The sequence below is a fragment of the Pan troglodytes genome, chromosome 22, assembly GCF_028858775.2.
Source record: "Pan troglodytes isolate AG18354 chromosome 22, NHGRI_mPanTro3-v2.0_pri, whole genome shotgun sequence".
Classification (NCBI taxonomy): domain Eukaryota; kingdom Metazoa; phylum Chordata; class Mammalia; order Primates; family Hominidae; genus Pan; species Pan troglodytes.
In genome coordinates this window covers 36,868,781-36,880,503 of record NC_072420.2, presented here as the reverse complement: position 1 = coordinate 36,880,503, position 11,723 = coordinate 36,868,781, and the positions used below count along the sequence as shown (strand labels likewise).

Genomic DNA, 11,723 nt, shown 5'->3' with positions numbered 1-11,723 from the left:
AAGAACTGAAAACTGAGGTTCAAACAAAAGCTTGCAAATGAATGCTCATAGCAACACTATTCACAATAGCCAAAAGGTAAAAATCTAAATGTCCATCAACTGATCAATGGATAAAGAAAAATGTGGCTCGGCGCGGTGGCTCATATCTGTAATCCCAGCACTTTGGGAGGCCAAGGCAGGCAGATCACTGGAGGTCAGGAGTTCGAGACCAGCCTGGCCAACATGGTGAAACCCTGTCTCTACTAAAAATACAAAAATTAGCCGGGTGTGGTGGTGTGCGCCTGTAGTCCCAGCTACTCGGGAAGCTGAGGCAGGAGAATTGCTTGAACCTAGAAGGTGGAGTTGGCAGTCAGCCGAGACTGTGAGACTGTGCCACTGCACTTCAGCCTGGACGACAGAGCGAGACTCCATCTCAAAAAAAAAAAAAAAAAGAAAAGAAAAGAAAAGAAAATGTGACTTACCCATATAATAGAGTACTATTCAGCTATAAAAATGAAGGAAATTCTAACACATACTATAACATGGATGAACCTTAAGAACATTATGCTAAATGAAATAAACCAGTCACAAAAGGCTACATGTGGTATGATTCCATTTCCATGAAAAGTCCGTAGAGAGGTAAAGTAGATTTGTGGTTACCGGGGCTGGGGGGAGGGAGGAATGGGGAGGAACTGCTGAATGAGTATGGGTTTCCTTTTGGAGTGATGAAAACGTGTGGAACTAGAGAGTAGTAAGGGTTACACAACATGGTAAACATACTAAAGGCCACTTAACCGTGCACTTTAAGATGGGTAAATGGTGAATTTTGTGTTATGTGAATTTTATCTCAATAAAGAAAAAGAAAAAACAGAAATAATGAAGACTGTGCCCTCCCCAACAATAAATATGCTGTTCGGCTGGGCACGGTGGTTCATGCCTATAATCCCTGCACTTTGGGAGGCTAAGCTGGGCGGATCACTTGAGGTCAGGAGTTCGAGACCAGCCTGGCCAACATGGTGAAACCCCATCTCTACTACAAATACAAAAAAATTAGCCGGGCCTGGTGGCGGGCACCTGTAATCTCAGCTACTTGGGAGGCTGTGGCAGGAGAATCGCTTCAACCTGGGAGGCTGAGGTTGTCGTGAGCCGAGATCGTGTCACTGCACTCCAGCCTGGGTGACAGAGCAAGACTGTTTCAAAAAAAAAAAAAGTAGGCTGTTCTTAGACTCCAGGAGGGCTGAGTACTGAAACAGTGAAACATCCAGAAGAATGTGGGACTCAATGTGGTTCTACTGCTTCTCCCTTTCCCCTCAAAAAGCAATCCACCTTCAGAGCAAGTCTGCGAATGCAATCTGCATTCACCTAGAGAATTCCTGAGATAGAGCTGTAAAACCAAAGAATTTGCAAGCTCTTATTTCCTGTTTTAAAGACCTTAGAAACATTTATCCACCCCAGCCAGCACGGAGCCGTGACATTTACATGTCGTAAATATGCCTTGCAAAAGACCAGCAGCTTACTGGCCGCGAGCTGTAAGAACTGCCCATCTGCAGCGTGCCTGATAGCCATCTGTCAGGGCTGGAGGGTCAGGCTGCTGAAATTCTTCACTCACCCCAATTCCCCTGGCGTGTTTGGCCTGGGGAGCTGAGATCTGCAGAGTACAGTTAGACATCTCCTAACTCCCACCTAGCACTTGGGCTCCAAACTCAGGTCCTGTCCGAACAGCAACAGAGCCAGGTACAGCTTATCTAAGCCCAGCTATCATCTACCTACATGTTGTAGTGGTCATCTCAGCGCTTGAAAGTCCCTGTGTCACTTTCTTTCTGGGAAAGAAAGGATGGGAAAATATAATGTTCCCATCTATATGTCACTTATATAGAGGTGTGGTTCCCAACCTTTTTGGCACCAGGGACCAGTTTCGAGGAGGACAATCTTTTTTTTTTTTTTTTTGAGACGGAGTGTTACTCTGTCACCCAGGATGGAGTGCAGTGGTGCAATCTCAGCTCACTGCAAGCTCCGCCTCCCGGGTTCACGCCATTCTCCTGCCTCAGCCTCCTGAGAAGCTGGGACTACAGGCGCTTGCCACCATGCCCGGCTAATTTTTTTGTATTTTTAGTAGAGACAGGGTTTCACCGCGTTAGCCAGGATGGTCTCAATCTCCTGATCCCGTGATCCGCTCGCCTCGGCCTCCCAAAGTGCTGGGATTACAGGCGTGAGCCACCACGTCTGGCCATGTGGAGGACAATTTCTCCACAGATGGGGTGGCGGAGGGGTGGGAGGGCGGATGGTTAGTTTCAGGATGAAACTGTAGATCTGCTGTTGTACCACCTCAGATCATCAGGCATTAGTTAGATTCTCATAAAGAGTGGCCAGGGGTGGTGGCTCACGCCTGTGACCCCAGCACTTTGGGAGGCCGAGGTGGGTGGATCACTTGAGGTCAGGAGTTCGAGACCAGCCTGGCCAACATGGTGAAACCCAGTCTCTACTAAAAATACAAAAATTTGCCAGGCGTGGTGGCACGTGCCTGTAATCCCAACTACTTGGGTGGCTGAGGCAGGAGAATCGCTTGAACATGGGAGGTGGAGGTTGCAGTCAGCCAAGGTTGCGCCATTGCACTCCAACCTGGGCAACAGAGTGAGACTGTCTCAAAAAAAAAAAAAAAGATTCTCATAAAGAGCAAGCAACCTAGATCCCTCACATGTGCAGTTCACTATAGGGTTTATGCTCCAGTGAGAACCCAGTGCCACCACTAATCTGACAGGAGGCAGAGCCCAAACGGTAATGCTTGCTCGCACCGCTCACCTCCTGCTGTGCGTCCCGGTTCCTAATAGGCCACGGACTGGTACTGGTCAGCGGCCTGGGGGTTGGGGACCCCTGATATAGAGTACAAGGTCAAGCCCATGTTTGACCAGTTTTGGTTTTCCTAGATCTGACCCCATACACACACATGCACACGCGTATGCACACACATGCACACTCACACACAAGTTTTGGGCAGATTTCAATATTTATTTCAACTTTTATTCTTCTAGGAGTTACCAGACAGCAGTAAAAGGATCAAAAAAGTAGATCAAAGAAGAAAAATAAATAAAAATCCTAAGGAGTATACAAAGAACAGTCTTTGAATACCTAACTTGACCATTTTAAATTTTATCTTGTCTAGACATTAATATTGTTAAGAAAAAGACTTCAACTATACGAACACTATATATATTTTTATGCTCAGAAAAAGCTGGAAGGAGGGACATACATTGATAGGTTAACAGTGGGTAACACTGGAGGACAGAATTATGAGTGGTTTTTTTCTTTTCTATATTTTCTAATTATTGTAATCATCATTGTATATATAATGGTATTTCCTTGAAATAATATAAAGATTATACTCTATAATATGTAATGATATAAAGATTATAAAATACAAATAATATAATCATGTAATTTCTTATAATAATAAAAAGACAATTACGTCCCCACCTCCATGCAATCCAAATAGGATACACCCTACATACCTTGTTGAGTTTGCCAAGTGAAGATATAAGATCCGCCCATTCACTCGAGGACTCAAAATTTCTCAAAGCCTTTTCAATCACTGAAGAGTAGCTTCTGTATCTGTAATCATTTAAGAGCTCCTGCTCTTCTGGATCCATCTTACATTCTCACAACAGAAAAGTATCTAAAAGCAAATCAAAAAATAATCAAATGAGAGAGCCATTCGGGGATACAAATCATTCCCAACCCAGAGCTACAGAAGACACGTGTCCACAAACACAACTGTGCACAAACTCACTGGGCAATCCTGTTCAAATATTTAGCAAGGCTTCTGGGCCAGGCACTGTGGGAGATGAAAGATAAATAGTTCCCACCCTAGTGGATTCTGGGGGAGAACAGGAAACAGGAGCAGACAGCATAGAAGTGCTAGGGCTCCAAGTAATTGACAAAATTAATTCCAGGATCAAAGCTCCAAAGCTGCTAGACTATATGTTGTTGCCAGCTGGTAATTTTAAATGAGCACGGCCCCTCCCATCATATGGCATTTTTAAACTTTTTATGTTTTTTTGGAGGCAGGGTCTTACTCTGCCACCCAGGCTGCAGTGCAGTGGCACGATCACGGGTCACTGCAGCCTTGACCTCCTAAGCTCAAGTGATCCTTCCTTCCACCTCAGCCTCCCAAGTAGCTGGGACTATTGGGATGTATCACCATGCCTGGCTGTTTTATTTAAAGTGTGGCAGGCATCTACCCAACGTGCCTTGTTCTCCTTTTCTGTACTAAGGGAGCACTGGTTTTGTTCACGGGAACGCTGTAATTCCCAGACTCCCTTGCATCTAGGTGGCCATGTGACAGCTCTTGACAATGAGATGTCAGTAGAAGCTGTGGGTCAAAAGGCTGTTGGAAAGGAGGCAGACTTCCTGGCATAAGCCTTTTGTCCTCCTTCCTTCCTCTTTCTGCCTAGAACAAAGGCATGATGTTGGAGTGAAGCTACATCTTGCACCTGTCATGAAACATGCACGAAAGTCACAAACTAACGATGGCTGAGTGGAACGACAGAGCCCCTGCAGCCCCAGATGGCATGATGAAGGCACCACACGCCAACCCCGGATGCTGTAATGTCTGGTGTATGTTTTCTGCACATAACAGCTAATTTCTTTAAACCACTGTTCAATCAGGTTTTCTGTTATAGCCAACCACAATCCTAATTGATATATGAGGACAAATAGTATTTCACCAGTACTGCTCAGTCTGAAAGGAAAGACAAATACAGAGCAATGCTATATAGTTAAACATGAGTGAACGCGGTTAGCTGGGTAGATTGCTAAACAAGTTGGATGTAGTCAATCAAATAAAAAGGCAAATATGGTAAATGGAAGAAACTGAACTGAAGGTACAACACGTTCTTTAAGCTTGAGTCTTTCATTTACAGGCCAGTACAGTTATAAAAATTTCATGAAATCTCATACTTCAATTTCCGATCACTCCAGACCCAATCCAATCTTCACCAGGCCACCACTACTTTCTTTCTTTCTTTCTTTCTTTTTTTTTTTGAGACACAGTCTCACTCTTGTTGCCCAGGCTGGAGTGTAGTGGCGCAATCTTGGCTCACTGCAACCTCTGCTTCCTGGGTTCAAGCGATTCTCCTGCCTCAGCCTCCCAAATAGCTGGGGCTACAGGCACGTGCCACCATGTCCAGCTGATTTTTGTATTTTTAGTAGAGACGGAGTTTCACTGTGTTGGTCAGGCTGGTCTTGAACTCCTGACCTCGTGATCCGCCCACCTCAGCCTCCCAAAGTGCCGGGATTACAGGCATGAGCCACTGCGCCTGGCAACCACCACTACTTTCAAGTCACCAATGGCAGAGGTCCTTTCTGTTTCCTCACTTTACCTCTCAGTAGCACTCTGCGGCAGACCACTTCTTTAAGCAGCCTAGCAGCCTCCGCTTGGCCCACACACTCCTCTGGCCCCTCCAGCGCCAGAGCTTGTTTCCCATCTACCTCTCTGAACTTCTTTCCTCCTCCTCTACCAACTGCTAAATACATTCCCTGGTAGCTGGGCATGGTGACTCACACCTGTAATCTCAGCACTTTTGAGAGGCCAAGGCGGGCAGATCACTTGAGGTCAGATGTTTGAGACCAGCCTGGCCAACATTGTGAAACCCCATCTCTACCAAAAAATAAACATAAAAAATAGCTGGGCATGGTGGCACACACCTGTAGTCCCAGCTACTTGGGAGGATGAGGCATGAGCATTGCTTGAACCCAGGAGGTGGAGGTTGCAGTGAGGTGAGACTGCGCCACTGTACCCCAGCCTGGGTAACAGAACAAGACTCCATCTCAAAAAAAAAAGAAAGTGAAGACTTTGGGAGGTGATTATGTCATGGGATTAGTGCCCTTTTAAAAGGGACACCAGCTGAACGGAGTGGCTCACATCTGAAATCCTGGGAGGCCAAAGCAGGTGGATCACTTGAGTCCAGGAGTTTGAGACTAACCTGAGCAACATGGTGAAACCCCATCTCTACAAACAATACAAAAATTAGCAGGGTGTAGTGGCACATGCCTATAGTCCCAGGTACTCAGGAGTCTGAGTTGGGAGGATCACTTGAGCTTGGGAGGTTGAGGCTGCAGTGAGCCATGATCATGCCACTGCACTCCAGTCTGGGCAACAGAATGAGACCCTGTCTCAAACAAATAAATTAAATTAAAGAGACCCAAGGGAGCCTGGCTGTTCTTTCCACTGTGAGGATACAGCAAGCAGGCCCCACCAGACACCGAATCTGCCAGCACCTTGATCTTGAACTTCTCAGCCTCCAGAACTATAGGAATACACTACTGTCACTTATAACAGAAATACCTAGTTTACACTATTTTATTGGAGCAGCCTAAATTAACTAAGACAAGCATCCATCCACAAAATATGGTCTATCCACAAAGGAACGCTGAGGCAATGGAAAGGAACCAAATACTGATACGCCGCAACATGGATGAACCCTGAAAACACACGCTTAGTGGAAGACGCCAGACACACAAGACCAGACATTGTATGATTCCATTGATATGAAATGCCCTCCACAGGCAAATCTAGACAGAAGGCAAGTAGGTTAGTGGCTGCCTGGGGTGCGGTGAAAACAGGGAGTAATGGCCATTGGGCACAGCAATCTTTCTCAGGTAAGGCAAACGTGCTAAAATGGGATGATGGCAATGCTTGCACAACTTTGTAAATGTATGAAAAATCACTGAAATTATCTGGGCACAGTGGCTCATGCCTGTGATCCCAGCTACTCCAGAGGTTGAGGTAGGAGGATTGCTTCTGCCCCAGAGGTTGTGACCAGCCTGGGTCACAAACAACCTGGCAAGACCCTGTCTCAAAAACAACAACAACAACACTGAATTATATACTTGAATGAATTTTATGAGCTGCAAATTATAGTGCAATAAAGCTGTTAAAAAAAATAAAACTAGGCCAGGTGTAGTGGCCCATGCCTATAATCCCAGCACTTTGGGAGGCCGAGGTGGGTGGATCACGAGGTCAGGAGTTCAAGACCAGCCTGGCCAACATGATGAAACTCCATCTCTACTAAAAATAGAAAAATTAGCTGGGCATGGTGGCTGTAATCCCAGCTATTCAGGAGGCTGAGGCGGGAGAATCACTGGAATCCAGGAGGCGGAGGTTGCAGTGGGCTCAGATCGCACCATTGCACTCCAGCCTGGGTGACATAGTGAGACTCTGTCCCCACCAAAAAACAAAACACACACACAAAAAAAACAACAGTAAACTCTCAATTCCATCTGCTCAACATGCTCCTTCTCCCGTCTTTTCCTTCTCAGAAAGTAGCCCCTTTACCTGTTGGATTATTCTAGACTCTTCCTTCTCTTCACCTGCCATGCTCAACCCCAGTCCTGTTTGCCTCTTCTTCCTAAACAACTGTTGACTCAATTGCTCTCCATCGCCACACCGCAGTGTGGGCTGCCTGTTGCCTGCATGTTTGCAGGAGCTTCCCAATGATTCTCCCACACTTGCCCCTTTCCAGTGCCTTTACACACAGTGCTCCAAGAATCCTTTTAAAACAATGCATACAACTGCCATGTTTAAAATTGTTTCCATAAAGCTTAAAATAAGGCCAGGTGCAGTGGCTCACGCCTGTAACCCCAGCACTTCGGGAGGCCGAGGCGGGTGGATCACCTGACATCAGGAGTTCATGACCAGCATGGCCAAGATGGCGAAACCCCGTCACTACTAAAAATACAAAAATTAGCCAGGTGCGGTGGCACATGCCTGTGATCCCAACTACTCGGGAGGCTGAGGCAGGAGAATCGCTTGAACCTGGGAGGTGGAAGTTACAGTGAGCTGGGATTGTGCCACTGCACTCCAGCCTGGGTGACAGAGTGAGACTTTGTCTCAAAAAAAAAAAAAAAAAGAAAACTTAAAATAGAACCAAACAACCCCTTTTCCAGCTTACAAGACTCTACCCACTTGTCACTGCACCCTCCAACCCCAAGACAGACCCATCCTGCCACAGAGCCTCTGCATATGCAAGCCTCTCTGCAAAAATATACTGCACCTTGCACACCCACCCACAAAATAAGACCGCCTACTCAATCCTGGGAAGGCCTGTCCCTTTTTCAGAAATAAGTGCCTTCACACATTTTGAAAATATTAAGGAAAAGATGGTAATGAGAGCTGGTAGTTTGTTCCTTTTGCCAAGTAAAGACTAAGAAGTTGATATATCCAAAATGGTCCTTATTATTATTATTATTGTTTTTTTTTTTTTTTTCAGAAAATTCAGTTCTGAAACCCAGCATCTCTAAACCACTGCAATACTCCAATGGTGCACAGTCTGTTCACTCTACTAAGTGTCTAAACATGGGGGAAAGAAACATAAATAAGACAAGGTCCCTACTCTCATAGTTCATAGCCTAATAAAAGTGGAAGTACCTAAATACATAATTTCAGTTTAATGTGGCATACGTAAGTGTCAGAGGGTGGACAAAGTGGCCTTGCTCCTTTTAACACACATAAGTGACAGAGGGTGGACAAAATGACAGAGTCTGATGATACCAAGAGGAAACTCAGCCACCGGCAGAGGAGTCCTCAAAGTCCAGAGGTGTGGGCGGCTAGAGTTACCAGGAAGAGAACTGTGATAAGGTGTGTATTGACAATAAGGTGTGTATTTAGAAGGTGGGGTGGCAAGGGACGCCACTGCTCATGGCAAGAAGGGCATCAGCCAGGTAAAAGCAGTAGCTGGAGCAGTTCAGTGTTATGGCTGGCCATATGAAGAAAGTGCTATTTGGTGTAACTACCAGCACACGTGAGAAGTTTGGAAATCGTCATTCATGCAAGCCCTTTATTTCGAAATATGGGGCACATGGTATGGTACCAAGCAAGTCTTCTGGGTGAGCTTGGTAAATTCACCATTTATGCATGCATTTGTTTTTCTTCTTTTTTTTTGAGATGGAGTTTCGCTCTTGTTGACCAGGCTGGAGTGCAATGGCGCGATCTCAACTCACCACAACCTCCACCTCCTGAGTTCAAGCGATTCTCCTGCCTCAGCCTCCTGACTACCTGGGATTACAGGCATGTGCCACCACGCCCGGCTAATTTTGTATTTTTAGTAGAGATGGGGTTTCTCCATGTTGGTCAGGCTGGTCTCGAACACCCAACCTCAAGTGATCCGCCCACCCTGGCCTCCCAAAGTACTGGGATTACAGGCATGAGCCACTGCGCCCGGTCTCTCCTTTCTGTCTTGTTTTGGTTTGGTTTTTGATTTTTGAGACAGAGTCTTGCTCTTGTCACCCAGGCTGGAGTAAAATGGTGTGATCTTGGCTCACTGCAACCTCTGCCTCCCGGGTTCAAGCGATTCTCCTGCCTCAGCCTCCCGAGTAGCTGGGATTACAGGCGCCCACCACAATGCCTAATTTTTTAAAATATTTTTGGTAGAGATGGGGTTTCACCATGTTGGCCAGGCTGGTCTCGAACTCCTGACGTAAGGTGATCCGCCCACCTCGGCCTCTCAAAATGTTGGGATTACAGGCATGAGCCACTACACCTGGCCTTATGCATGCATTTCCTTTTTCTTTTCTTTTTTTTTTTTTTTTTTTTTTTTTTGAGACAGAGTCTCGCTCTGTCGCCATGCTGGAGTGCAGTGGCGCCATTTCGGCTCACTGTAACCTGCGCCTCCTAGATTCAAGTGATTCTCCTGCCTCAGACTCCCAAGTAGCTGGGACTACAGGCGTGTGCCACCACACCCAGCTAATTTTTGTATTTTTAGTAGAGACACAGTTTCATCATGTTGGCCAGGATGGTCTTGATCTCCTGACCTTGTGATCCACCCCCTCGACTTCCCAAAGTGCTGGGATTACAGGTGTGAGCCACCACGCCCGGCTGCATGCATTTCTTTAATGCAATACACGAGTCCTGTGAGATGGGTATTAGGCCCAAGATGAGGATATTAGAAGTCAGGCCATTCGGAAAATTGCCCATGTCACACACCCAGCAGCTAGCAGAACCAGATTCGAGCTCAGGTCAGTGAGATAGTACAGGTCTCCACTACATTATGCTACTGATAAAATTATTGGTTCAGTTCTTAAATAGCTCTTTTGCCAATGATCTTGCAATCTATCCTGGATATGTCTCCTGTGAGAGATTGAAGAGTTCAGTAAAACCGACAGTTATACAGCCTATAAATAACTAGACACACAAAGAAGTAATCACACAAGAAGTGTATCTGCTCAGATACCTTAAAATCGAAAATGTCAGCAAGAAATCTCTCTCTTTACCCATTTTTAATTTCACAGAAAATCAAATTCAGGGTTGGGCACTGTGGCTCATACCTGTAATCCCAGCACTTTAAGATGCCGAGGTGGAAGGATTGCTTGAGCCCAGGAGTTTGAAACCAGACTGGGCAACATAATGAGACCTTCGTCTCAAAATAATAATAATAATAATAATAATAACAACAACAACAATATAGAAAAAGAAAAAAACAAGTTCAAGAGAAAAACCAACTGCCAGATCCCAAAAAAGTTCCCTGTAAATATGTTTATATGAAGGAACATTTCTCAGTTCGATGAAAATGAGGACACTGACCCTACCACATAAGCAAAAACATTTAGCAACAGATAACAGATATGTACTATTAGTAATAAAATTGATAATGATCCTTAGTCCACAGCACAGAAACACTCATCACCAATGGGCTTAATCAACTCTGGGACACACTGTTTTGAATGTGGTCTTTCAAAGTGGTAATTAAATTGTACTGGAAAAAATTTAAGCCACCTAATGGCAGCAGACTTGTGGGGCCGGGGGGACGGTCTTCCCTCGCCTTACCAAAAAAATCCTAGCAAAGTCTTCCCAATTGTGGGGCTGCAGTCGCGAGTGTAAGGCAACACTGCAGGTAACAGTCCCCGCGAGCAGCCGGTAACCCTGCAGGGCGCAGGGGCCAGGCTGGCAGAGCGCGCACTGCGGCCCAGATCCCTTCTCCTGGGGACTGGCTGGAAGACTGGGGTCTTCCCCAACGAGGAAAGCCCTCAGTTCTCACAGGTCTGCGTCCCCAGCCTCGTCCCCAGCCTCCTCCCCAGCCAGGGCACGAGCAAACAAAGGCTGAGCGTCTCGTCGTGGGCCGGCCCCGGGAGGGCGCGCGGGCCGCGACCCACCCCTGACCTGCACCTGCCGCCCCGCTCGGCGAGGGCGTGGCCGGCATCACATCCTCCGCGCCAGGGTCGGGTAACCCGAGGGGACCCCACCCAGTCTCCCCGCTGCCCTCCCGGTCTCCGGCCCCGAGCTCCCCGCCCCCGCACTGCAGCAGAGCGCGCCGCAGGCCCGGGCCGCACGCCGGTAAGCCACCTGCACCCCGGGCCGCCCCACGGCGCCGCCCAAGCCCTCTGGACCCGGAGAAGGACCCGTGGGCCGGCGGGGAGGAGACGCCCGGCTCCTCCGGCTTCGCCCAGCAGCTGAGGACTGGACGCCGGACAGGGCGCGGGCACGACTTACCGCGGCAGTGGCCCTGTTGGCGGGCGCGCTCACGTGCGGCGCGGAGGAGCCCTTCGGGCTGCGGGAGAGAGACTGGGCAGGGCTGCGGCGCGGCCGGGAGCCAGAACCGCCGAGGAAGAGCCGGAGAACCAGCGGCAGCGGCTCTTCCCCACCGCGCGGATCGGGGCGGAGCCTGGAAGCCGGGCCTCGGCGCTTGGGGCGGGGCTGGAAGGCGGGGCTGGACGCCTGGAGGCGGGCTCAGGGGCGGGACCTGGAGGTGGGCCAT

The 11,723-nt window shown here is 47.7% G+C and overlaps 1 protein-coding gene across 7 annotated transcripts in view; it reads right to left on the bottom strand.

The window, feature by feature from the left end:
- Positions 1-11,671, bottom strand: part of DOP1B (DOP1 leucine zipper like protein B) — a 137,610-nt gene extending 125,939 nt beyond the window's left edge. For all 7 annotated transcript variants that reach the window (XR_010154595.1, XR_002941048.3, XR_010154596.1 and 4 more), the window contains exons 1-2: positions 11,459-11,671; positions 3,486-3,649 (exon numbers count right to left, since the gene is read on the bottom strand). Coding sequence is in view for 3 of the 7 variants with exons in the window: in XM_531552.9 (XP_531552.5) it covers positions 3,486-3,623 (138 nt within the window). In the remaining 4 variants the exon portion in view is untranslated. The remainder of the gene's footprint in view (positions 1-3,485; positions 3,650-11,458) is intronic.
- Positions 11,672-11,723: the final 52 nt, after the last annotated feature.